This window comes from Pelecanus crispus, chromosome 1 (assembly GCF_030463565.1).
Source record: "Pelecanus crispus isolate bPelCri1 chromosome 1, bPelCri1.pri, whole genome shotgun sequence".
Lineage (NCBI taxonomy): Eukaryota > Metazoa > Chordata > Aves > Pelecaniformes > Pelecanidae > Pelecanus > Pelecanus crispus.
The window spans coordinates 74722688-74749976 of NC_134643.1; the positions used below are offsets into that span (position 1 = coordinate 74722688).

The window sequence follows — 27289 nt, forward strand, 5'->3', positions numbered from 1 at the left end:
CCAGAGTGTCAGTACCGATGCTGTGTCTGCTGTGTCAGATGGTTTTTGTGCTAAGAAAGAAGTGATTATTTAAGCGGGCTGCATTTACTTGTTCTCTTTTAAATGTGATTTCAGTGTTTCTCTTGTGAAGTTCAGTAACAATCCTAGTGATAAGAGTTTCAGTGGGTCATCTTGTGCCTCCAAATTTAGCCTGTTTACTCCACTCAGTAGTAAGGACTTCTATTGCACTCACTGGTACATCATCACTCATTTCTTACTGGAGTAGATTCAGATGAACCACTGAAGTTCAGTTTCATAAGGGGATTTAACATTTTAAAAAAACATGTGTAACCCACAGTTCATTTTTTTTCTTTTCTTAATACCTACATCCAAGCAGAAAACATAAGTCACCATAGAAATAGAAATCATTGTGTAGCTGCGTTGCCAGCATAAGCACCAATGCTTCACGATCTGTGTCTGTTTTTTGGTCTCTATGGTTCTGTTGCCTTTTGTAAATGAGAAGCCGATGGTGTTAAATTTAGATGTGAATTTGAATCCAAGCTTTCCAAAAACACAGAAGTGTTTGGCCCTTGTCAAAAAGTGCAGACCCTGGGCCAGATGGTCAAAGTTCAGTATGGTGAGATACTTGTGATGCAGAAGTACAGATTGGATCAATCTCTAATTAGAATTGAGAAGCAGCCAGCATATCATAACTAGGGATATTGTATGCATTTTCTTTTTTTCTTTTTCTAAAATACAATCCAAGAACTGCTCACAACCTAAAAGCTACAAGTTGAAAGTAGGACTTTTCTTAGATTACAACTGTGCCCAGGACAAATCAGTCACCAGCTTCATGAAAGAAATCAGTGATTGCTGAGGTTGCTTAGAAAGTCCTAGAGGCTTTAGCATCCAGTTCCTAGATTATAGGGCAGAACAGTAGTGGCTGCAAATGGCCATCTTATTCAGGCATTGACCTGTTGTTGTGATCAGCTGTATACCTTATATCTCAGCAGGCAAATATTTTTTCTCATTTGTGACAACAAAGGCAAAATAAGCCTATGGTATAAACTAACCTAGTGTGTCTTTAAGTTGATCTTTGCAGGTCAAGGATGAAGTAGGTTGGAAGCAGTCCTCAGGGCTTGCCGGTCTGTCAGCTTATATCTGTGCTAAGTGAAAAAAATCAGTTTAACATCATACGAGACATGTAAAGGATAGAGTTTTATTTTTCTTGTATATGAATTACTGTTTCTCTCTGTTCTGATCTTCATTGAAGTGTCTGCCTACAAGCAATCTAGGAGAGGTAAGGGATTTTCACATATAGTGCATGCTTAGAGTGTCTTTTGCAAGTCCTGGCTTTAGATGTTGAAGTAGCTTGTACTTTACAGAAATTACAGCTCTGCAGCACTGATGATGAAGAATTTGGGGGCTGCAAGTCCCTAAGGCTACAGTTGCTTTTCTTGAATGAGTCATAATATAAGAATCCAAAGCCAAGTCTTAAAGAAAAATGATGAATTCTTTTCACAGAGGAGTTCATTAGTGACATAAAGACGTGAGAAAGAGGAGGAGGCATCTGTAACACTAGATGGTTACTAACTGGTATTAGTGTGAGCGCTTTAAATCAGGATAACTAAAATAATGCAAACCACAAGGTCTGACAGAGGAGAAAAAAGTGTTAAAATTTGACAAATTTGATTGCAGTGAGGCAATCGCTTGACTTTCCTGAGCACAGGTTTTATCTAGGAGATAAATGGGCCTGTGTGAATTTCATGAGGTTCAACAAGGCCAAGTGCAAGGTCCTGCACCTGGGTCTGGGTAATCCCCGATATCAATACAGGCTGGGGGATGAAGGGATTGAGAGCAGCCCTGCGGAGAAGGACTTGGGGGTACTGGTGGATGAAAAGCAGGACATGAGCCGGCAATGTGCGCTTGCAGCCCAGAAAGCCAACCGTATCCTGGGCTGCATCAAAAGAAGTGTGGCCAGCAGGTCGAGGGAGGTGATTCTGCCCCTCTACTCTACTCTGGTGAGACCCCACATGGAGGACTGCATCCAGCTCTGGGGCCCTCAGCACAAGAAGGACATGGACCTGTTGGAGAGGGTCCAGAGGAGGGCCACAAAAATCATCAGAGGGATGGAGCACCTCTCCTACAAGGAAAGGCTGAGAGAGTTGGGGTTGTTCAGCCTGGAGAAGAGAAGGCTGCAAGGAGACCTTATTGCAGCCTTTCAGTACTTAAAGGGAGCCTATAGGAAGGATGGGGACAATCTTTTTAGCAAGGCTGGTTGCAACAGGACAAGGGGTAATGGTTTTAAACTAAAGGAGGATAGATTTAGACTGGATATAAGGAAGACATTTTTTACAATGAGGGTGGTGAGGCACTGGAACAGGTTGCCCAGAGAGGTGATAGATGCCCCATCCCTAGAAATACTGAAGGTCAGGTTGGATGGGGCTCTGAGCAACCTGATCTAGTTAAAGCTGTCCCTGCTCACTGCAGGGGGGTTGGGCTAGGTGACCTTTAAAGGTCCCTTCCAACCCAAAGCATTCTATGATTCTATTCTATTCTATCCTTTTCAAAAGGTGCAGAATATCTTTGCTTGCCTTTGGCTTCAGTGAAAGCATGTTCTAAATAATGGGCCACTGAATACCACTAGTGTTCTTGGTCGCCTGGAGAGTTCCATGAGATCTTCCTGCTCCTGTTGCTACGGCATATGCAAAACATGGCCCAAGATATACATCTGGCTCAGGCTGTCATTTACAAATCCCTGTCGTAATTTCAGTAAGAACAGACTGAACTTTAAAGATGCTGTATCTGCAGCTTCACTGCTGATTATATCCTAGTTTCTAATTTTCTTTCTATTCTGGTTTTCAACACTCAGTGAACAGTTCTTAAAACCTCACCAAGTTTGGTTTTTTTTCAGTTTATTCCCCTCATGGCAACTCCTTTTTAGTATTTAAAAACACGTTGGACACTGTAATAATTCTTTATCCCCCTGCCCCCCCGCCATCTTTTGTCTTAATTTAGAGGCTGCGTTTATTTGCATTATGTTTTTAATGATATTTAGTAATGCTATTCTGCTTAATACTGTTAAAAAGTTCTTAGTGAAGGACTGAGGTGAATGTGAATCTTTAGATGGGATCATTTTCATATGTATTTCTGCAGTTTGCTGCTAATTGTGACGTTGCCTCTCAAGTTGCATCCCAGAAGAATCTGAAATATTTTGAAAGGGAGAAAATATGGCAGTATATGGCTCCTTTGGCTTTGTTCTAGTGTAACAGAGACTGTCAAGTTGAAAATGTGAGAGGATTAGTTAGTACACAGGAGACAGAATGGTGATTATTGCTTTCAATGGATCTTTTTTTAACTCATGCTGTGCATTTGGCTGCTCTGTTTTAGTTCACCGTAGAATTAAAATAGCTTCCCATCCTAAGCGGACAGTTGGGATATCGGAGCTGTAAACTCAAATGGGTAAGATCACCAGGTATTAATAGATGGCATATCCTCTCCTGTGTGTGCACCCAGTGTCCCACTCCTGCTGGGTCTCAGCTGGTGTTACCGCATTTCAAGTTGAGACTGAAGACAGTTGTCACTGTTTTCTTCGCACGAACGCAAACTATCAGCTTCAAGCTACCAATTTGTGACCATCTGATGTACAAATTGAAGAACAATAATGTAAGACAATTGAGGACAGTCTCTGAAGTACAGAATTGTTTTCCTCAGTCTGTGTTATTCAAAGCAGATTTGAGCCCTATTTAGAATTTAATTTTTCCCATCTGCTGTGTTTTAAAGAGAAGTAATAATTTTTCAAGTCCTGAGTTTAGTTGGAGCAGTGTCTACTTTTTTAAATAATAAACCCTGCCTGTTTGTGACTGACTCTGTGATCTGCTCTACATCGTCAAGTAGTTCTTCAAGCTGGGATAGTCATGATAGTTTCAGGTTTTTAGGCAGCCAAATCTCACGGGAAGTCCCTTGGAATTGGGTGACTGAGTCCCTGAGGCTCTGCTGAGAACATCAAACATCAGTGTCAGAGTTTCCACAAGGTTTCCAAGCTGCAAGCAGTGGCTCTTAGCCAGAAAGCGCACCCCGTGCTCTCGCCTCCTTCCAGGAGCTGCTTTCCCTGGATCCTCCTTGCAGGATGCCTTATGCAGAAGGTCACCAAAACTCTCTGAGTATCTTCACTTGAACTGGGATTTCTCCAGGAGCCAAAGGCAGAGCGTGTGTACCGCTGGTTCCAGCTTGCCCCTCGCCGTTCTTGTGTGCCATGGAGTGGAGGTGGTGCTAACCACGCCACACAGGCTGGGCGACAACCCTCTGCCCCCATCCCCTACACTTTCTGGGGTTTTCCAGCAGCAACCGAGATACTTGTGCTCTACTGTGGCAGGAGGTAATGTGGAAATTAGGTAGTACTTTATGTCAGTACCAGTGGAGTTAGTTAATTTGAGGTCCTTTCTGTCGGATATAAATGGCGGGGAATTCTGTTGCTTTGGGTTACATCCAGCATTTGCATCCACATGGGTGCAGACTTTCCTAGTCTGTAGGTCTTGAATCTTACCGAATCTAATCATCCCACTCCTTGAGATGATTTCTGCATCTGTCTTTTTTTTGTTGTTGCTTGGTTGCCAACAACCACAAAGAGATTTTCTCTTGGTGCGTGTTCCAAATCTGGGAAAGCTTGCTAGGTGACCGGGAAGCAAGAACTGATAGTTTCCCTTGGAAGTTACAAATGGCATCAAAACTGCTTAGGACTAAAATGTATTCTCTGCCTCTCTCTCTCTCTCCCCCCGCCCAAAGTTCATAATGCTTATCTGTGAAAACCTTGAATCTGTGCTTTCCTGAGGGCATATCAGTTTGTCTGCTTTTCTGAGGGCATGTCAGTTTGTCTATATGCAAAAAAATCTCCTACATATTTTTTTTTTAAATGTAGATGTCTTTGCTAAAGCTGTGAGACAGACTTCTCTCTGAGCAGCCATGGCCCATCCAGGGAGATGCTCACCCCAGCCTGGCCATTGAAGAGAAGAGCGATCATTCTGGTGTTATCAGTGCTAATGATTACCCTGACATTGTCACTCAACAAGAGGGAAGAATAATTGAGGTGTAAGTCTGAGATGCAGACTGACAGTGCAGCTTGGATTAAGCGTGATCCTTTGCTCCTTCGGGTGTTGAGCACAGAGCACAAGGCCACGTGGGCAGCACGTGGAGGTGTGCGTGCTTAGGGCAGGCAGCATCCTCAGGCAGTTTGGTGGCTGGTTTCTGACAACCCGCAGAGGTCATGCAAGGCTAGCTTTGGCTTTGTTTTTCCCAGTGGCTATATAACTAAATCTGGACATACCAGGACAGGGAAAGCAAAAAGCCTTACTGCACCTTCAGTGCCTGCTGCAGATTGAATCGTATCAGTTTACTAAAAATTTTTAGTATGGATAAAACACTCCAACAGCGTTCTTGTAAATGTCTGAACAATTTTTCTCAAACGCTGAAATAATTCACCCCAGACAAATACCTGGCACAGGCTCTTTCAGTCTGAGCTCTTTGGCTGACAAAGCTACCACAAACTGGAAGGTCCTGTAATGGAAGAAGTTTAGTCAGCTGTAGCTGTGAGCTTTGTGAATGGTGTCACCTAAGATAGAGGTGCAGGATGTGGCGATGGCAACTGCAGCCCCAGACAAAGTTTGCTATAAATGATGATACATTCCCCCAATCTTACAAGAAAGGAAAAAAAAAGCAGCATTTCCTCAAACCAGTGCCTCTTTCTGAAAGGCTCCAAATTAATTATTTGCAAAGTTTGGGATTACTCTGAATAGATTAAATGTTAGAGCCATTTAAGAATGGTGTTGCATTCATCCTGGTTTTCTGAAGAAAGTAGGCTTATGTGATCACACCGTCTGACAGTCTCAAGCAAATTTGGCAGGTGGGAGGAAGCATCAGGGGTTACTGTCTTCCTAGAAATTTTATGGCAACCTATGGGATACCAGAGGAAGGTCCAAATTAGTGGCCTTGCTTGGTAGTAGATGACTGGCCATTTAACACAATGAGAGATTATGAAGAGAGAGACATATAAGCCTGCCCATCAGCATGCACATAGCCCCAAGCACAGCTGCCTCCTGCTGACTGTGTGGCCACAGGGCTGTTGCTGAGGAAAGGGGCCACTGCAATACAGGGAGTGCTGAGGGGACAAAAAATATAACTCTTCAGTGAGTCCCATTTCATTAGATCCTCCGTTTGCAGAACTACTTTCAAAAATTTCCTCTGGCTGCGCTGTGATCCTTGGACTCTGGCATTGTGCTGGCAAGTGCTCTAGCTACAGACACACTGTGTGTGGCAGTCACGACATTTTCTGCTCTGCAGATCAGAGTTCAGTTGTAATTGTTACCAGGAAGGTCTGCTTTATTACAGTGGTGCCATCCCAAACGCCACATAACCAGGGTCAAACCTGTAATCATAATGGGTCACGCAAGATCCAGAGTCTTCCCTCATTATCATAGAATCATAAAATAGTTTAGGTTGGAAGGGACCTTTAAAGGTCATCTAGTTCAGCCCCCATGCAGGGAGCAGGGACATCTTCAGCTAGATCAGGTTGCTCAGAGCCCCATCCAACCTGGCCTTCAGTGTTTCCAGGGATGGGGCGTCTATCACCTCTCTGAGCAACCTGTTTCACCACCCTCATTGTAAAAAATGTCTTCCTTATATCCAGTCCAAATCTACCCTCTTTTAGTTTAAAACCATTACCCCTTGTCCTATTGCAACAGGTCCTATTAAATAGTCTGTCCCCATCTTTCTTAAGTATTGAAAGGCCACAATAAGGTCTCCCTGGAGGCTTCTCTTCTCCAGGCTGAATAACCCCAACTCTCTCAGCCTTTCCTCATAGGAGAGGTGTTCCATCCCTCTGATGATTTTTGTGGCCCTCCTCTGGACCCTCTCCAACAGGTCCATGTCCTTCTTGTGCTGAGGGCCCCAGAGCTGGACGCAGTACTCAGGCTCATCTTCTGTGCTTCAGTGTCTGGTTTATGGTTATGTGACTCTGGGTACTTCAAAGAATCAGCAGCAAAATCAGTGATTACATTGCTGATTTGGAAAGGTTTTCTTTGATTGATTTGATGAGTCAAAGGGAAGGTGCTATATTGAGTCCTACCAAAGAATATGCCTTACAGAGTTTGTGGCTGGTCCACCACCAGGGAGCTATGCTTCATTAAGGCGGAGAAAAGATTCTCATAAATGTCCTGTTTGCTTGCTGGAGAAGAGAAAACCCAACATCTCATGTTAGTACAAAGTAAGAATAAAATAAAAATAAGAAGTCTGGGTACGACTCCAGTTCTGCAGCTTTAAATACAGAAAAGTGAAATGTCAAAGACTAGTACGCATACTTTTCTTTTCTCCTTAGTCATTCAGTGAAAGGTGGAGTAGTTAAGCCTGTGGCGCCTTTAAAATGATTCATTATTTCCATAGAAGCCAATTCATGTTTATCCTTCAAATCGCTCTGTGGACATTAAAATAATGGAGAATTATATTTGCTTTTAATTTTGTTTCCAGACAGCTTGGCCTGAGCATTCATGATGTGACTTGGAAACTATATCAAATTGTGATTTATTGTTGCTCGTAATTGTGTGAAGATTGAAGATATGCTGGATACTGCTTTTTTCCTTTTTTCCTCTTCGCCTCCCCTATTCTTTCGCTTACAGAGTGTTCTTGAGTGTAATGTGGTGAAAGGCCAGCATCTCTACCTTCAGTGCTTTTCCTTGTACAAGTCACAGCAAATGAAGTTTTTATTCTTTCCCTAACATGAGGCTGTGTGAAATGAATTGCGGTTTGTGTTTGATAACTGGGTTTTTTTTTTCCTTCTGGTTTTTTTGTTTTATTATGCTTAAGTTTTGACTGGTTTTATGTTGTCATGTTGGTCGTCCTTTCTTGTAGGGTGGAGAGAGAGACGTATTTTTTAGTTAAGCTGGATGAGTTCAGTCTTATGAGAATCATACGCAAAACACCAGTGGGGGGGGAAGACTTTTATTTGCAGTAAGGCATCTGTTAAGTATGAGGATGTCAAATCTGCTTCACAGGTGGGTCAACTGTTTCTTAACTAGGAACAATTTGTAAACTAAATTTATCTATCAGGTCTTATGGATAAAAGAATTTGTTATTCCTATTTTCCTAAATTTGTTTTTCCTACACAGTTTTATCTGCTTTTTCCCCTAGTGAGTAAAAAGCTATTCTCGTATTTTTATACGTAATATAATTTAATAGAAAAAAATGAATGGGATTTTGTGACATGTAATATAAAAGCCTACAGAAGGTTATGCAAATTTTGAAAGCTTTTTTTTCTAGCCATGTTACAGAATCCAAACCAAACTATTCAAAATTAAAAATTCGAAGTGATCATTAAAATTTACCAGAATATTGTTTTCATATTGCATTTAAGAATGTTCCTTGAAGAAAAGTTTCCTGCCTTGACAAAAATTGTATGTGTGACAGTGGGACATGCTGCTTGTGATTTGGTCCTGCAGTTGCAGCAGTATGTGTGCTTCTTGGTACGTGGAAGTTCTCGTGCAAATGCCCAGTAAGCCCCCACCCATGCAAAATCAGGTGATTGCACAGTTGGTGCTGTGAACTGTGCATGTCTGTCCCCGGTCTCTAATGCATCCTACTGTGATCTGGCCATCTTTTTTTTCAGATGAGTTCTTTAGGGGAAAATCCTTTCTTTTATTTTGGTACATAAAATGAAGCCCCAAAACATACAGCAAGTGCATTTGGGACCAGTTAGGAGTTCCAGGTGGTACCACAGCCTAAAACACGCACCTGGATGCCAGCTTAAAAAAAGAATGGCAGGGAGAAAGCACAAAACCAGCTGTTTTTCAGCATTGTAAGGAATTTGTTTTACTCTTTACCTTAGTTATCAATGAGCATGTTTAGTTGATCTGGTTTTGCTTTTGTTTCCAGCCTGTTTGCTTTCTCATTCTCGTGCCCTAGAGCATTTCAGTTTTAGTCACTGCATGACACTGCTTAAATCAGAGTTGGAATGAAGTCACAAAGTGAACAGTAAGCCAGTCTTCTCCAGAATTCATGGGAGGAAACTGCATTGAAAATTTTTAGCATAGATTGGTAAATGAATACTGACCGGTGTGAAATTAAATTCACATTAGCTTAGCTCTTCTTTTTTGTTGTTGTTGTTTTGTTTTATTTTATCAAGTTAGTTGTTTGTTAGTGTTGATTGCAAACATGTTATTCATGCCTCTATTCCCAAGTATCCGGCCTTTGAGTTTCGATGAGTAAAGTGGTTTGGAAAGAATCCAGATCAGTTCATGCAGAGGCTATGCACGTTAGTAGAAAACTACTTACAAAGTCTGAGAGTGCATTTTAATGTAAAAAAAGACTCTGTGTGTATATATGTGTGCACGTGTGTGTATATGCATATGTACAATTACATCACTCTAAAATTTTCAGCAATGTACTGTCTTGCATAAATCTTTATATTGTTTCGCATCATCATATGTATTTTATAAAAAAATCCAGATTTTCTTGTCCTTTAGGGAAACAGTTTACATTCTGAGTAATGGTTTGCAAAGCATACACAGTTCTCTGCTGTTTTGTACTAGAGAATCTAAAACAATAAAATATTTCAAAATGTTTCATGCATTGAGTTTGCAACTGTTTTTAGGAAATAATAAACACTTGTATTTTTATCTAGTCAGACTAGTCTAATAGTACTCTAAATTCATCCTGAGATAGATGAAATATTCAGACTGCTGGAAAAAGAAACTATTTTCCTGTATACAAGTTTTGTGCAATGAAATTACAACATATAAACTGTACCCATTTAGGATATGATGTTAATGTGCTGAAATCAGTGGATTAGAGCAGTGTTTATCCTCTTCAGCTTCCTTCTTTGAGAAGAATTTAAGCTTGCTCTGTTCTCCTTTTACATATGCTGTCATTCTAAGGATTCTAAACGTTATGAGTAGCTCAAACAACACTGTAACTGTGATATATAAGTGCCGTTTAAAGCAGCTCACTGCAAAACAGTGGTGTCATTGAAATACTGTGTACAGTGTTTTCACTTTGAAGTATTGTGCAATACAGTATGTCATGTTGCACAAATTGATAACTGTTGATGTTTTATGGTGACCCTGGCTGGGCTGTGCTGTGCTGGCAGAATATATGTCTCATTTCAGCACCGGTGAGGGGCACTTAGCATGCACCTCCTTACAGGCATGGAGCTGACCTCTCTGGGAATACTGCACATGGGCAGGGTAGATGGCTGCATGGGTTTCGTGTGAGGTGTCACTTGAAAGCGTCAGATTTACAGGTCAAAAATGCAAAGCTTTTGGTCAAAAATGCAAAAGGTCCTGCCACCTTGCTGTAGGAAGAGCACATTGTGCAGAGGGTGAGGTGGTATCGTATGTGCCATTGCCAAGCTCTGAAGCCTTTCCCAGGTGCAAAGCACACTTCCGAAGAGAGAATCGCTTCATTTCCACCGATTTTTTTTCTGGTGGGGCATGGGCTGCAGCAGTGTTGCTGTGTGTTACATGTGTAAGTACCGAACCAGATTTGATTGCAGGCTGTCCTTCACGGTGAGGTGCAGGCACAGCTCGGGAGGGAGGATGCAGACCCGGTGTGTGGCGTCTCTCTTCCTGGGCCATACGGCCTCAGCACCAGCTCCTCACGTAACTCGGCACAGCCTGGTCTTTGAGTTGGACAAATCTGCTGGGTCCCAGAGTCAAGGCAGGGGTCACCAAGGCGTGACAAGGCCTCCCCACATGTCGGAGGCCATGTGGCAGAAATTCACCGTTGAGAAGAAAAGGGCTCTCCCTCTCCCCAGTTGGTACTAATCATGGAGAACAATGCTGGCTGCTTTGCAAAATATTAGTACTGCTGTACAAAATCTGGGCCTCTGCTTATGGCCCGCTGAGTCAGACTTGTTTACTTCATTGAAGTATTAATCTCTGTCTCTGATTGGCAGTCAACAACTCCAGGCTCCAGGCTTAATAGAATTTCAAACTGTAGATTGTGCAGTTTTGCTGAAAATATGAGGCTTCTATCGCACTTTGAATGATGTGTTCTCCCTCACTCCCCTTTGGTCTGTTTTTCAGGGCTGAGGTTAAGATAGATAATTAATTCCTCCCATCCCAAGCCTTGTCTTTTAATTTAACAATTTACTTTAGCATCTGCCTGAATCTTCTGCATGTACTCCTGAGAGGTTAAGCAATGAAAGAGCCGTTAAATTAACTTCAGCCATTAATTTTTTTCAGTAGGGTGAAATAGCACTTCATTATATCAAACAGTTTCTGGTTTATTTTTTTTGGTATCATGACATGCGGGAAGACGACGCTTGTTTTCTGTTTGCGAGAGAGGATGGTGAGTGAAGATGCCTGTCTTCTGGTCCTGGGGCTTACCTCTGTGTTAGCAAGAAGTAGGATGCAAGGAGTGGATTGGTAGAGTGAAGACAACTATTGCCAAGGGCCTGATGTCCACACTACGCAACTGGGAAGGTAGCGGGGAGAGGTTTAGCTAAACTTAGCTAATATATCACTTCCCTCAGAAATACTTTGCTGTTGCCTGTAAAGCCTTTTGTGAGAATGAAGCAGTGTCAAGCTCTGTTGCCCTATTCTTTGATGTGTTGTGAGGTCCATAAATGCTGTCACTGGTGAGTCACTCCTGGCCGAGGCTCTGATCACTCTCCTGCTAAGCAGTCTGCCCGATTCTCCATGCTATGCACTTGCCACTCCAAGAAACCCTTATGCTCTTTTCACAGGCTAACTTTCCCATTTGGAAAACTGTGTATCTTCGATTTTTCTAAGAAATACATGCAAACAAATCAGTACCAAATCTCCTGCAATAGTCTTTCTGCTCAAAAGTCCCAAACAGTGGCAGCAGAATTGAGCTTGTGTGTCAGAAACACAGCAAAGGAAAAATGGTTGGTCTTGGAGTGTCTCGAATTAGCGATTCCACACAGAATTTATGGTGATTTATAGTCCACCAACTAGTGAGGCTGAAATGTCACTACTGCCTTGAAAGTTCATATGCCTCCTGCCTTTCTAGTTGTTCCACTTCCATGCGCATCCAGTCTCACTGTTCCTTCTAGTAGATTTTAAAGATCCTCAGTCTTTTGCAGTTGTGTCATATAGCTGTCAATTCACAAACTCGACAACTTTCCTGCTTTTGGCAATAGACTGTTTCTTTTAGTGCCAATATATTGCCCTGCTGCGTTTCGGGACAGATGGTAGTTGGAGCTGCTGAATGTCAGGAAGTTCTGGAGGAACTGAAAGATGCATTTGTGGATCAACCCTTTTGTGCATGCACTGGAAGCCTAGTGCTACAGCTGTGTTAGATTACCTGTGTGCATGATGGATGGACTACATGTATGAAGACAGTTTGCTGGGGCCGCAGTTGGTTTGCAGTGCGTCATTTACAGATCAATTACCTACATGTACTGGGTAGGGTGTGTAAGATTTGCCAGTGATATGAGCTGCTCCTTGGTATTATTTCTGCTTATGCATCACTTTAGTTAATAATTCTTCCTAAATGATACCTGTAAAGTAGGTGCATATTTCAAACCCAGGAGAAAGTAAGGACCATCCGAACCGGTCGTACAAGTCTGTAGAGTAACTATCCTCATCGCTTCTGTCTGAATAAAACAAGGATTGGAAAATGCACTTTTTACTCCATTTCAATTTTGGTATAGCTGCCCAATATGCAATTGCTTGGAGAAGAATATTGTTGCCACTGTACCAGAATGCTATATTTTTAAAAGCGTGGAGTTATTTTAAAAATATATGTATGCAAAAAAGTATATAAAGTATATGCTTGGATTCATTTCAAAGTATAAGCATTGAACATTAGTTGTTCTAGATGCCTCTGTAGTTAGTAGAAAGGCATCTCTCAAGAGAGACTCCTCCCATCCTGAGCTATGTCTCCAAAATTATTTGTGCAAATAGCCCCTGGCCATTGACTATGTCTCTGTAGGGAGCCTAAACAATTCATTCAGATGGGTTAAGTCAGCTGCAGATGGTGAAAGCTGTGAAATCAGATATGATGAAATTCCAAACTCTTTGCGGACTGTAAGCATTATGCCTGATGATCAATCTATTCAGCATGATTCTCCTTATTTAAAGAATTTTGTGTTATTATTTTTGCACTCTGTGGGTAACTGCTTTAACAAAAGTTGTGGAGAGAGTTCACCACAGCTTTAGATACTGTTCGGCAGGTTGTTCACTTCTATTATCTAACATGTATTATTTTTGTCTTCTTTAGTCTTCTGGTACCAGTATCACAGTGGATATCGCTGTCATGGGAGAAGCACATGGGCTCATTACAGACCTTCTGGCAGATCCTTCACTGCCCCCCAACGTGTGTACTTCGCTGAGAACAGTGAGCAACCTGCTTAATACGCAGTTAACCTTCCAGGCCATCCACAAGCCAAGGGTGAACCCTTTGGTGTCCTTCAGTGAGAACTACACCTGCTCTGACTCAGAAGAATGTCCAGAGAAAGGAGAGAAACTAGCTATTCCCAAGGTGAGTACTGGACTCTGTCTGTCATCTTGTAACTTGGCTCTCCCTAAAGGGACAGCACTGGACTAGTGGGAGATGGTGCCCGGCTTTTCGCTTGTTTGCTTCAGATTAACATCTTATGCACTAATCATATTCTACTATAAAAGGACAGCTAAGTGGACTGTTGCTTTCATAGTAAGACAATTCCTGTGTATCCTTCAACTCATGGCCAGGCTAACTTTGAATCAGGCATCTTTAGAAGATGACGTTCGACACAGGATAGCTCATGTAGATGGTGTGCATATTTCCTCACAGGTGTTGGTTAGAGCTTAAGAGAGAAGAAATGATAGGGAACAGAGCAAGCAAAAGCCTTTCAGCATCCAGGCACACAAGTCTGTCCCATTACTTCTCACGCAGAAATGCCCTTCCCACTCAAAAGATTTGACCCACTGCATGTGGGTGACTATCCTAATTGATGGGCAGTGGGGAATTATGTAATAATATGAAGGACCTTTTTGCCCACTTTGAAGATTGGAATTTGAAATTCTGTATGAATTTCAGTCTCTTCTTCCTTCCCTTAGCTAGAGGTGTGAAACCTATACAAGTCAATGAAAAAGTCTCTACTGATGGCCTCCAGGTGCTTTAGATCAAATTTAAAAAGCTGTATACCAAACAAACAAACAAAAAAGATAACCACAATACTTAATATGACAAATATTGCGAGCTCATGTGAAGCAGTCTTAAGAAGCAAAAGTAGACTGAACCAACAAAATATATATATTACTGCCTTGACAGATGGCTTTATGAATGCTCAGGAATCCAACAAGAAATAAACAGTGTTAACCACCCACATTCAGTAAGTGAAGAACTAGAAAGAACACATCAGCTTTGAAGTAGTTTGAATTGTAGGTTCGTTGCTAATTAGCTGACCTGCAAGGCTTACATTTCACTTTTGAAACTAAACCAAAATACTTCTGTACTGCAATCTCCCTTGTAAAATTGAATATAGGCAGAGTACGTTACACAGGCGAATGCTTTTAACAGTTCAAAGGGCACAGCCAGCATTCATTCCAGCATTTCCTGGCATCTGAATTGCAACACGTGTGATTCTTGTTTCAATATATTTAGTGTGATGGTCATTATTACCCTCTTTGCCTAAGTAGCAGCTGTATATATGGAGTGGATGTTCACACGTTTTTAACTGCATTTTCCATTTTCCAGTTTATTTTATGTACATGTCTATAATGGCTGTACTCTAGGCTCTGAGGAGAAGAGTTAAATGGAAGAACACTGCCATCACATGAGCAAATACAGTGAACAAATACCAGTTTGCTGTTGCATAATACCTAGTGAGGAGAACAGAAATGAAGGATGAAGAATGAGTTAATGCTACAGAGGACTAATTTGACTGAAGAATTCACTGACCTAAATGTATTACAGTTCATAAAACTAATAGTTTTCAGTCCTTTATTTAAGGGTCTAAATATAGATTTAGGGTCTTTACCTTAAGCATCTGACACTGAGCATTTTGGGTAAGGACATAGTATGTTAACATATTTATCTGTAAGTTTGAGCTTCAGAGCCACAAGTGTCTTCCATCTCGTATCTCTTAACCCTCTGGCAAAGTCAAAGCTCTTCATCACAGAGACATATTTATTTTAGTTCTTAACTATAAACAGTTCACAAGAACTACAAGAGAAACATCTTACAAAATTATAGCATCTGCAACAGCAAATCTGGATCCACAAAGACTCTCTATCATCATCCTTTATTATCTCTGCCTTCAAAAGTACAGAAAAACAATGTGAGTCCTGTTAGTGGAGAAAAGGAAGAGTCAGGTGAAAGAAAAATGCAGGGTGGTCAAGAAAAATCTGCTGTAAACAGTGAAGCTTTCTCTAAGTTTTTCAGGAGATATCATATCCCAGAGCATGAAAGTTTTATTTCAGTGGGTGATCTTTGGGTTGGGTAGATATAGCAGGAAAAGAAGTTGGAGCTCCCCTCCCTTATTTTTCTTACAGTCTTTCTTGCCTTGAATCTCTGATTCTGAGCGTTCATGACAGTTTAAACCACAGAATAGTTGACGCTGAAAGTACCTCTGGAGATCGTCTAGTCCAGTCCCTCAGCTCAAGCAATTTGAGCCTGGAGCAGGTTTCTCTAGGCTCAGTCTAGAGCAGGCTGCTCAGGAGGATGTCCAGTTGGGCTTTGAGTGTCTCCATGGATGTAGATTCCACAACCTCTCTGGGCAACCTCTTTCAGTGTTGAGTCATCCTCACAGTAAAAAATATTTCCTTACATTTAAATGGAATTTCTTGTATTTCAATTTGTGCCCTGTTGCCTCTTGTCCTGTCACTGGGCACCACTGGAAAGAGCCTGGCTCCATCTTCTTTACACTCTCCCTTCAGGTATTTGTATATGTTGGTAAGATCTCCCCTGAGCCTCCTCTTCTTCAGGCTGTGCAATCCCAGCTCCTTCAGCCTTTCCTTTTATGACAGATGTCACAATCCCTCAGTTATCTTTGTGGCCCTGATGATTTGTTTAAGTGCCTTTGGCCACATCTTATAAGACCAAAATTTTTAAAGAGCACAACTGACATTGGCTGACTCCAGTGAGAGCTCCAGGTGTTGAACCTCTGTGGTTATGGGGCTGTGGATGTATACCTTTTTTTAAACTTGAAATAGGGAGGATGGTTCAGACCCTGCAAGCATTTGAAGCACCAGCTGTGTTGATGTCAATAGAAGGTAGGCACCATAATACCTGGGAGAATCCAGATTTAAGGTACCTCGCTAGATGTTGTCAGGCAGAATTAATCAAATGGAAATGGTTTTCTTCTGCATGTTTAAAGTTTTTGTAAGCCTATGTAAACTCTAAGTAACTGATTTCTCTCTAGCGCTTACGGAGAAGTTTGCCTCCGGGACTGCTGAGACGAGTGTCCTCAACTTGGACCACAACAACATCAGCCACAGGATTACCTACACTGGAGCCAGCTCCAGTGAGAAGGGATCGCAGTGCCAGCATCAAACCTCATGAATCATCTTCATCCAGGTTACAGATTACCTCCTCTCTCTCTTATGTCTCTCTTTGGGCAAATTGCTTTGGTTCTGTGTGATGATGTCCCTCATTTAAAAATGCTAATTCCAAAGTGTGTTAGGACTACTTCTTCATGTTTCTCTAAATTGGGTTGCCAAAGGAGTGGCATTCCCAATTTTAGTCAGATTATGCCAAAACTATTCTTATTATTGGGAAGCAATAAAAAAAAAAATCTATTTATGCTAGCAAAGTGCAGAATTGCACAATAAAATTGGAAAGAAGGCAGGGTATCTGGTTAAAGTCTTCTTGATATGCAGCAGTTTCCTCCATGGGATTTGCCCAGCCAAGAAAAAATTCTAACAAGTAACCCAGCTGCTGAATATCGCTTCTAAGAACACAGCTAGTGATGTGGTCCTGTCATTAAACCAGTTTATAAAGCACCTCTCCATCCTCTAGATACTAACTTCCAGAACATAAACCCTGATTTTAAGTGGTCCCTCCTAAAATACACAATTTTGTGGTTTTCTGTCCATAGAAATGGAGTATCATCAGCCCATACAGCACTGTACATGCCCTGCATCCCATGTACACACTTAATTCCAGAATATAAGAAGTGCTTAGGGCTCCCTGAATGAACTCATGCAAATGCAATACCAGCAATAGATGGTAAATAAAAACCAGTGAGTTAGATAAGTTAAAAAGTGATCTAGTGGAGAGAAGAAAGTAGATTTGTTACCACTGGGGGAAAAAGAAAGGTATAATCTAGGAGTAAAATTACAAAGGAATATTTGCTAGCAGAGGTTGAAAGCAAAGCTGAAAATGAAATGGGCAGTGTAAAGTTTTCTTGCAGAATGGTTGCTGTACTTTCCCTGACTTTAAGCACTGCAGTAGAACACTTCTTTCCCATTGACTACAGAGTTTAGTTTCTGGGACTCAGAATCCCAGCTCTCCCATCCTTATTCCCAACTGTCTCATCTAGTTAAAAGGCTTTTCCTAATTTGCCACAAGCAGCAAATTAGAAAAACATAGCTGGTTTTTTGGGGTGCAGACTGAGTGCCCTCTTCTATTTATGATGTATTTACTTATTCATTTAAGATGCCTCATATTTTCAAGGGGTCTGTAAGTAGGCGCTCATACTGGAAGAGTCACAACTACAAAACAATAATTAATGAAGCCTTGGAATGAATTTCGGCAAAACCACTGGAGGAATTGTACATTATTTGTTTGTCTTGCCTGGAAAAAGAGTTCTAGATTCAATCATGACACATACACTTTAAGGTTATGTTCATATAGTGCATCATAGAAACAGAGCAGTAGATCTGCAAAGAGGTTTGCATAGGCTGAGGTACCTACCTACTCCATTTTGTGCCCAAGCCAAAATTTTGTTCCTGTTTCCTAAAGCGTGTCCCTGAAAGTCTTTCAGTGTTACCCAGCAGCACACTAGTTCTCACTATTCTGAAGAGATGGGTTTTTATCTTATGGCTGTAGTCCCTCATGACTGACTATATCAGTTAGGTATTCCCTGCTCACTCTTACCCATTCTCTTTTTCTCAGGGCCTGATCCCTGAACGAGTATCATAAAATACATAGTCCTCCCATGAAATGGAGAGAGAGAAGTTGTGTCTGCTCAACTGCTCACAGCCAGCAGCTGACTGGTTTAGGGCGTTTGCAGAGCACTACCCTAATAAAATTGCTTCTCTGCCTGAGGGCATTCAGACCTAGGTACCTCACATTTTGGGACTTCCATGCTACCAGATAGCCTGAGGTGAGCTACATTTAACCCTCCACAAGGGCTGTCGCAGATAATCCAGTAGCAGCGAGTGAAGGAAGGAGTTGAATGGATGTTAGTCTTGTGGGAAGGGTGCTCATCTGTGAGAAGAGGCTTGGATCCCAAGCACTGTTAACTATGATATGTTGTGTAGCTATTTCAACAGGATTTCCTCCTTTCTGGCTCTGTGAATATTTTTCTATTCTAGTCAGAAAGGAGCAGAGCCTTCAAAGGAAGGGCAGAGGGCAGTGAGTCATGCAGCCTGGTAGTTAAGGTTCCAACCTGTAAGAGTAAAGTTCAGGTCCACTCCCCACCTCAGCAAGGGTTATCATCTTGGAGCTGGTAGATGAGGAAAGACTGTGGAGACATGCTTTGCTATGGGGAAAGGAAGAGCAGAGCAAAAGCACCAAATTCAAGAAGAGAATTCAGAGCCATGGTATCAGAAGACTCACGTGTTTGCAATTCAAAATTCGGTGCCGGTAGTGGAGAAAAAGATAGGACCTGAGAAGGCCCGACATCACCAGTATTTGCCGTTGGATAGCTTGCGTGAATGCAGCCCAAGAGAGCTGCTTTGGTCAGCCTTTCTTCCAGATACATAAACCTTTCCCACAGAGGAGGCTGTCAGGCAGGGCGCCTAGGTGCTCAAGGCAGCCTGCGGAGTACACTGAATGCCTGGTGCAAGAAAATTACATGGTTAGCCAAAGTTCCCTGTGTGAGGAGTCCCATGTATCTCAGTAAAAGTAAATATAAAGAAGCTATAACCAAATGGAAATGTTCTTCAGTCACCGGCCTGTGGTTCCCAGGGTGCATTTGATTTATACTGTTGATCCCAGACTCTCACGTAGTATGTAAGCATCCTAAGATAGGAATCAGAGGGAGAAGGAAAGCAATTAAATATTATTGTTGGTCCTTTTCTACGGTTGTTATATAACTCTGCATGATGAGCCAACTAAGCAGGCTATCAATTCTTCCTACGTTTAATGTCGCCAATTGTATAATTATAGCTCTGTCAAGCCTCCCAGCCTACTGTTTGCAGTTCTTTTACAGTAGGAGAAACAATGTGTATTCCAGAAAGGGGAAAAATTAATCCTATAAGTCAGGCTTTAAAAATTTTGGCAGACCAATACAAATTTGACTTCAAGGAAAAGAGTTTTGAACTGAAGGGGAAAAAAAAAATCTTGATTATCTGCCACTTCCCCTGTACCAAATTCAAGTACAGCGCAGGTCAGAGAAAGAAACATTTCATGGCTTGAAGGGTAGGAGAGGGGAGATGACACTGGAATTGCCCTGTGGCAAATTCTGGGGTTACAAAATCTGCAACTTGTTCCTCACAGTCTGGGACATCACCTCTAGATTTCTATAGTCACATACTTGCAAAAATCCCCCTTAAATCTGTGTTTAAGATTAGTAAACCTGTATTCTTCCAACCCCGTATCACTAAACTGGTAAGACGTCGTCCTCGTATAGCTTCAGATGATTTGTGAAAAATAATAGAGCTTCCACATTCCTTCCCTCAGTCACTTCTATATCCAGTGGTTCCCCTTAAGAAGTCAAAGAATGTGGTTTGGGAGTTTTTGGTTTGTTTTGGTTTGTTTTTTCTTTACAGTGGGCCAGTGTGTTATATTCTTCCTGTCAATTAAAAACCAAACCGCAAAACAAACAAAAAAGTAATTAAAAAACCAGCTGAATTTTTTCTTCATCTTACTCATCATGGATTATAGGAATTTGGGCCAATGAAGGCAACCAGCAAATATTTTTGTAGGTAGTGCTTGCTCTTCCAAAACAGTAAGGTGTTTGTAGAGTTAAGACAATCTTACATGCTTTTTTCTTTCAGAACGCTTCTTTTTTTTCCAAGGTTTTTTTCAAGTTCAGGTGGGACTAGGCTGCTTTAAAAGGCTGTCTCTGCCATGCATGTCATCTCTTCCCTTGGATGTGAGGCTGTGAGGAGAAATGTGGAGCCGGAGAGGCCTAGCAGATCTGTCCAGAGAAGTCATATGCCTCGTGATAAGAGCCAGTGCTACATCCCTGCAAGCAGCTGACATTTGATGAGTGTCATTCAGGAAAACAATGATAAATACAATTCTCTTGCTGTACAGAAGTATTTGGCCTCTTCTGGTACACAGTTATAGCCTGAAGGCTGAAAGCATGCGCCCATCCTGTTGTAGGGGACCAGCATTTGTTCCACGCACACACAGACACATGCACCCTATTTTCCTTCAGTGAGTTTCTCTTGGATCAGTGACCAATGTCTTCAGGGTCTGTCAGTAGGATTTTTTTTGAGATGCAGCATGCATTTCAGTTGGCTAGAGCATGAAGTGCTTCACCCAGAGAAGAGACACACCACTAGCAACAGCAAGGCAGGGCTCTTCCGAGCCTCTCCCAGCCTCCCGAGGAGCTCCGTCAGTGCCCAAAGGGTTACTGGGTATCTGCCTTGGCGAATGCAGCAGAGGAGTCAAGGAGACTGATCTTTCATTTACACTGAGAACTTCTGGCACTTCTGGCTCTTGTAAGGAGGCGTTAAAAGAGAATATAAATTTAACTTATTTCAAGTCAACTTTTAAGCCTCTGTACTGTCAGAACAATGTAATGAAGACATCTTTGTATAAAGTGAATAGGCCTCAGCGCTGAAGGAAGCCCAGCTTTGGAGTGTCTGCATTGTAAATATTTTTGCTGAATACAATACTGAGCACCTCACAAGTAGCAGTTCAGCTAGCAGATAGATGCTGTTTTCCTCATCAGATTTTGTTCTATCTCAGTATCGCATACTTCTTGCTGCGGCTCCTAACTTCCTAAGGATCTGCCGTTGAGGCTTTGTACTGTGTCGAACGATGCTTGTTTGCGCTCTGGTTTTGCAGCACTGACTCCTGGAACAGCTCAATTCTGATGACAATCACGAAGAGCAGGTCCTTCTCCACCTCCTACGCCATGTCTTCTACCAACCACCTGAATGCCAAAAGGCAGAGCCGGCAAGGTGAGTGGGCATCTGTGGCTCTGTCAGGCTTGCTTAGCTGCTTTTGCACGTGACTAGCACATGCAGCTGCTTTTGATCTCTGTCCAATCTGTGTCTTTTCTTATTTTTCCATCAATATAAATATAGTTATTTCCTTTATTTAAAAAAAAAAAAAACAGTGGCTTAAAATACCATAGCTCATAGTGATGCCATTGTAAATGTTTTGACTTTTATGATTTACAGGGGTTAGTCATGACATGATGTGGCAAGTGCAATACTAAATTGTGTTGTGATTTATATCCATGTAATTCTCTTGACTACAACGGGGCTGAGAACAGAGTGTTTTCTATAACATTTGTTAGAGTAACTGTCTGTGTATATTGCCTGACTGAGATTTCCTGAAGCACGACATACATAATGCCATTCAGAGCTGTAGGCAGCAACTGATCCGTCTTGTGCAAACATATCCAAGACAAAGCCATTAAAACTCAGAGGTCTATCTCTGTATATTCATTACTGAGAAAGTTGAGGTAGTTCTTACTGATTTTTAGAGATGAGAAATAACGGGCTTTTTACTCAGGTTTTTGGACCTTTAAAAAAATGACTCCTGTTTTAACTGAGGGAAAGAAATCGAGAAGGTGACTTACTAATTGATAATGAAATGTCTAATATGACAGCCATGAAGCAGTCTTAATCCACAGTAACGTGGTTCTCTTCCCTGTACAAATGCAGGATAAAGTAATGTTTACCCATGCTTTAACTTGCAATTCAAAATGATCACAAGGCCTTCCTTTTTCAAATCAGCCCTTTTTTTTTTCCAAACATGGAATAATGTTGAGATAATGTTACTCATAGATACTGGCCACCCAGACATCAGATGGAAATTGGTAGATGCCTGAGGCCTGACACCAGAAAAGTCAGAGAATCCTAACTTAGAGATGGGTTTGAAGATACGGCTGCACAACTGTTCTGCATATCTAGCACTGTCACATCACATCTCCTTTTCAACTGAAGAGTTTATTTAATCTCCTCTTGTACAGAAGCTGCTTTGTTATACCACAGTGAAGATTAAGTAACACAGTATTATCTTAAAAAGTAATAGGCACAAAGGCAAATTAATAAAATTGAACCTGGAAAATAATGAAGATAAAGTACCAAGAATCCAGGAATTTGTTTTAGAACAAAACAAATCCAGCTTAGACTGGTGATTTGCAGAGATTAACCCATTAACTTGAAAGGGTTGTGTGTGTGTGTGTGTGTGTATAATATTTTATACTTGGAAAACAAGATTTATCAACCCCATCAGTCAGTTTTACATTTAGTCTCTTCTGGTTCCAGAAAGCATTAATAGTCATCTCTGTTGCCCAAATGCATGAGCTCCCCTGTGATCAAGGGAGAGCTCCATTCCATCACAAGCAATTCCTAAGGGCACTGAATGACAGGAGTAAAAATTTTGGTTCAGCATTTTATGCAGAAGATTGATATTTTGATGTTTTAGACTGTTTACAATTCTGCATTTTTAATTATGATTTGTTTTTGCATTCCAACTAAGGAAATGCTTTAGTTTGCACTAGTTAATACAAATTAGACTTTCATATATTAGCTCCATTGGCAGTATATAATAATTCTTGGTAGAAGTTAATCTCGCTAAATCTGTAAATCTGTTAATTTACAAAATGTGTCTTTAATTATGCATGAAAACATTAACATTTTAAAATACTGCTAGCTATACCTATTTTGGCAAAATTATGAGGTAAACTCAAGTGTTTTCATATGTAATTTCACATCACGTTGAAGTGACTGTTTTATTTCTTCAACAGTGCACATGTGTAAAAGTACTGGAGGACCTAAGCAGATGGATGTACTTAAGAAAATTCTCCCTGTATTGTTATTATTCTGTTATCTTGATTGTTCAAAATTCCTTGCTGTAGCAAGACACGTGTTCTCTCACTTTTGCCAGTAAATGGTTGAATGTTGGATTATTTAAAATAGCTTTGCATTTTTCTGGTAAATTTATTTATTTTTGTTTACGTACCCTGGCAAATTACTCTTTTAAAAAAAAAAAACAACCAAACATATTTCAAGAGAGAGGAGCCCAGACTAGCAGTAGAAAACCAGCTGTGATTAGAAATATTATTGTGAAAATTTCTGTTTAAATTCCCAGGACGTGTTTTAAATTGTTGAAAGATGACCATATATATTGTATTCTCTAACAGTCATGAAGATTATCTGGTAACATATAGCTCAAAGATAGATGATAATCCAACTCAATCCCCTGTGCAACTAACAGACTGCGAAATGTTTTTAAAGGCATATTTCTGTTGGATGGAAGGCAGGTATCTCAAAGGATTAGTAAATGTGAAACAGAGGCTTTCTGTATTTTAAAGCAATTTCCATATGTCATGGCCATCTGATAACTTTTTAATTGCTCAGGTTTCTGATCTCAAGACTAGCGTAATATCCTAGTTGCAATAATTGAATTAAGACAGTAATATATACCACATGTTTGCTGAATAAATACCCTAATCAAAACTTAGGAGATGTTGGATATCTCAAAATTACAGTGTAGTAACCGTCAGAGATTATTTTTAACTCTTGGATTGTCAACACTAAATCATATGTTAACCTCATATCACAGTAAGTTTTTATCAGGAAAAAACACTGGAAGTGTACACATATATCCTGCAAGGTTAGTATTTCATAAACTTAGATCAACATATTGCCTTATTCTAAGATAATTTTTGTGTCTGGAATGCATTTAGATAGTGGACACAATTCAAACATAAAACTAGTTCCTAAGCTCTTTATATCATTTGGCTTTGAAGAAGAACATGGTAAATGAACTGGGACTTAGTTCCTACAAACTTTCGAATAGGAAGTCAATTTACATGCATTTCCTCATAAGATAGATTATGTTTGCTCCTCTGTGCTTTATTGTGAATGGGACATTTTTGTCTGAGACTAGAAAATGTGAAGTGTATTCAAAAAGAAGACGGCACTGTCTCAAACACTGGACTGGCTGATGCATTTCATCTTGGCAGTGGTGCTTAGATAGAATAAGGGATGGAGAGAACTACATCTTGCTGGTGTTTGCACACGATATTGGCACTTTCTGATACACTAGCTCAGGAGTACAATACCGTGTGGTACAGGTAGTGGTCACAAGTCTACCACAGTAAGCAGCAGATTTTGAAAAATAAACTCAAGCTGCACAAGATCAAGGCAGAAATCTGTGAGGAATGCAGAAATGGCACCATAAGTGCAATATTTTATTTTCATATAATGTAAGACTACTAAAAATTGCTTTTTTGGTTTATTGCTACTCTTCACACATGTAGATATTCAAATTTGCTGGGAATGTGTGTAAGCCTTTCTTGTCCCTGCTTTACAGATGGAGACAGTGAAGCAAAGAGAAACTGCAGATGGGTCTGGGAACTGCCTATTTGGAGTTTGGTGCCTCTGTCACTAGAACATGTTGATACCGATAGTCATGTCACCAGTGCATGCCTTTCATTTCATGCCTGCCAGTTAGTGCATCCTGCTCAACAGGGAGAATGTGCTTCATGTTTTGAGCCAGATATTCAGCAGGTAGAAGTGGCTGATATTAATGGAGCTTCATTTCTCTGTGACAGCCGTGGGCTTGGCTCAGACTGGAGAAGGGTTTTCTCTTATTTTTCCATTTGGAAGCTATGCTGGTACCTGCGCATATCAAGAGAAGTATTTCTGCACAGTGAACTCATACAACCATCTGCCACTTCTGTTAACTGACAAGACAACTCTTTTCTCTTGCCAGGTATCCCACCAAATATTTCACCTCTCACCTCCCCATGCCATTCACCGATTCAGGGGACGCCTGCCACAAGTCCTACCGGAAAAACATCTTCTGTGTCATTTCCAGACTCTACAGATACCAAGCAAGGCTTAAAGCCACACAAAGTCTTAACTTCTACTCAGAGTGCACCTAGCCTCTCAGACCCTATTATCAGCCCCTCTGTCATCTGCAGCAGGTAAGATAGTAATTTGACATGCCTTGGAATCATTTCATGTTGTTCTTGTGAACAAGCTCTTTTGGCTCACGTACAAGGTTTTGTGATTTGCTGCGGTGTTGTGTATTGATATTTCACTCTATCTAAGCAGTTCTTAGTATATGAGTAATTGTGTAGATTGATGCTACAAAGTGCTTTTGAAGCACAAGACGTTAAGATACATTTATAGCTTTTACTCATGTCAGATGCACAGTCTGATTCATAAATAAGTTCTTCATCAGTAACTTCCAGATCCCAAGGTTGGATTTCATGTTAACAACTTGCGTTTCTCAGGCTATGCCCTTAACATGAACAGTCACTTTCAGGTCACAGGCCAAGTCTTTCACAGGAGGCACCTGATGTTTGATAGAAAAATCTGACTGCTAGGGTTTAAAAGCTGCTGGCCTGTAGCCTTCTGATAAAGGTGTGCCAACAGTGCCTGAAGACTATGTAATTTTGCGCACTCTCTCAGAAGCGGATCCTGTCCTCCCTAGGCAGAGTCAGATTATGTAGCGTTGGGATTTTTTTCAGAAATCAACTGCAGCCAAGTTCTTTCTGCTGCTAAGAGTTAGAGTAACACAGTTTAATTTCACACTTTAAAGTACCCATTATTAGATTATGCAGACATGCTCTGCAAAATCAACAGTTTGGAAAGAAAGTTATTCTCATTATCTTCTCGAAAAGGATTCAGTGGCTAAGTTAGATTAGTGGAGTTTGCAATATGTGTCCAGTATGGAACAGTGGGAAACGCTGGTATTTAGAAGCCTGCTCCAGTGCAGTTTCAAGGTTACCTTACTCATTAGATGTTACTTTTGGTCATAGTAGTGAGTGATTTGTGATTATTGGCTAGCCAGCAGACAGCACGTCATCTGAAGCTAGGTTAAATGTTGTCAAGTTTGACTATCTTTGGAAATAGTCTTTTGTTTCTGGCTTCAGTCACGTGACTTTGGATGTGTCTCAGTATGCTATGTGCAGGGCTCGGAAGTGGGTGTGAGCAAGTCAAAATTGAGATTGCGAGTTTGCTCAAGGGAGTCATCCTCACTGGAGTTCAGACTAGGATCCTGACAGGCTTTTAAAACCTATTTAGGTGACTGAATAGAAACTAAGAAGTTTTAAAAGTTTTCCAAAGGTATTGCAAAACTGGGACTTGCACTGATTCATTTGAAATGAAAACTATATTACACATAAGAAATATACCATAGACATGCTACTGTGTTATTAACCTGTGCCTTTATTACTACTTCAACAAGGTATTATTACTTTATCTAGTAACAGTTATCGCTAGAGGCCTTCTATTAAAGAGAAGTTAACAGTTGCATAAAAAATGTCAAAAAAAATCATAAATGTAAGGTTGTTGTAGATAGTAATGAAATATATTTTCTTCATATGTGTAGACTTTGATTTCAGCATAATCATTGGTAAAATGTTCATTAGCTTTTATGTGGCTACTGTCTTATGTGATCTGCGTAGGTTGCATAGCATATTTAGGTTCTTAATTTCCTTGTTTTCAAATGCTTAGACTGTGTAAGCATTTCAAATATTTACATTGCTGGCATAGACTTTGTTGTTGATTATTTGAAACAAACTTATTATTTAAAGTATTACGGTGTAATGACTGCTAATAGAATTGGCATCCACTATTACTGATAGTCACTGTGCCTTTAATGTCTGTTGAAAAAACATAAGCAGTGTCACATTTCTAGCCATGAAATGTCGTAACCACAGATACAAGCTGAACCAACAGCACATAAATAATGCACCCCTTAGTAATGTAGGCACAATTGAAAAAAAAAAACCCCACAACAAAAAAACAACCCTCCCCCAAAAAAATCCCAAAGAAATTAAATGGCTAAGACAAGCTGAGAGAGTTAAATTAACAAACACCAGAAATAAATCTTTTAATGTTTGAGCTTTCACATTATAGATTGTTAGTCTTCATGGTATGCAATCCCCTGCATTTACTGCCAAAAAAACTGCCTTGCTAGGAAATAATACCAAGTCAGCAAACCTCTGCCACCACCAAACCAATCCCTCCCCCAACAACAACAACAAAAGAGGAAATGAACTCTTGAT

The 27289-nt window shown here is 40.7% G+C and overlaps 1 protein-coding gene across 1 annotated transcript in view; it reads left to right on the plus strand.

Annotated features, from left to right (window-relative positions):
* The window catches only part of PDE3A (phosphodiesterase 3A), a 95627-nt gene that overhangs the window by 39004 nt on the left and 29334 nt on the right, over nucleotides 1–27289 (plus strand). The window contains 4 exon segments of the mRNA XM_075706998.1: nucleotides 13210–13470; nucleotides 16334–16488; nucleotides 21097–21212; nucleotides 24985–25198. Coding sequence (XP_075563113.1) covers nucleotides 13210–13470; nucleotides 16334–16488; nucleotides 21097–21212; nucleotides 24985–25198 — 746 coding nt within the window.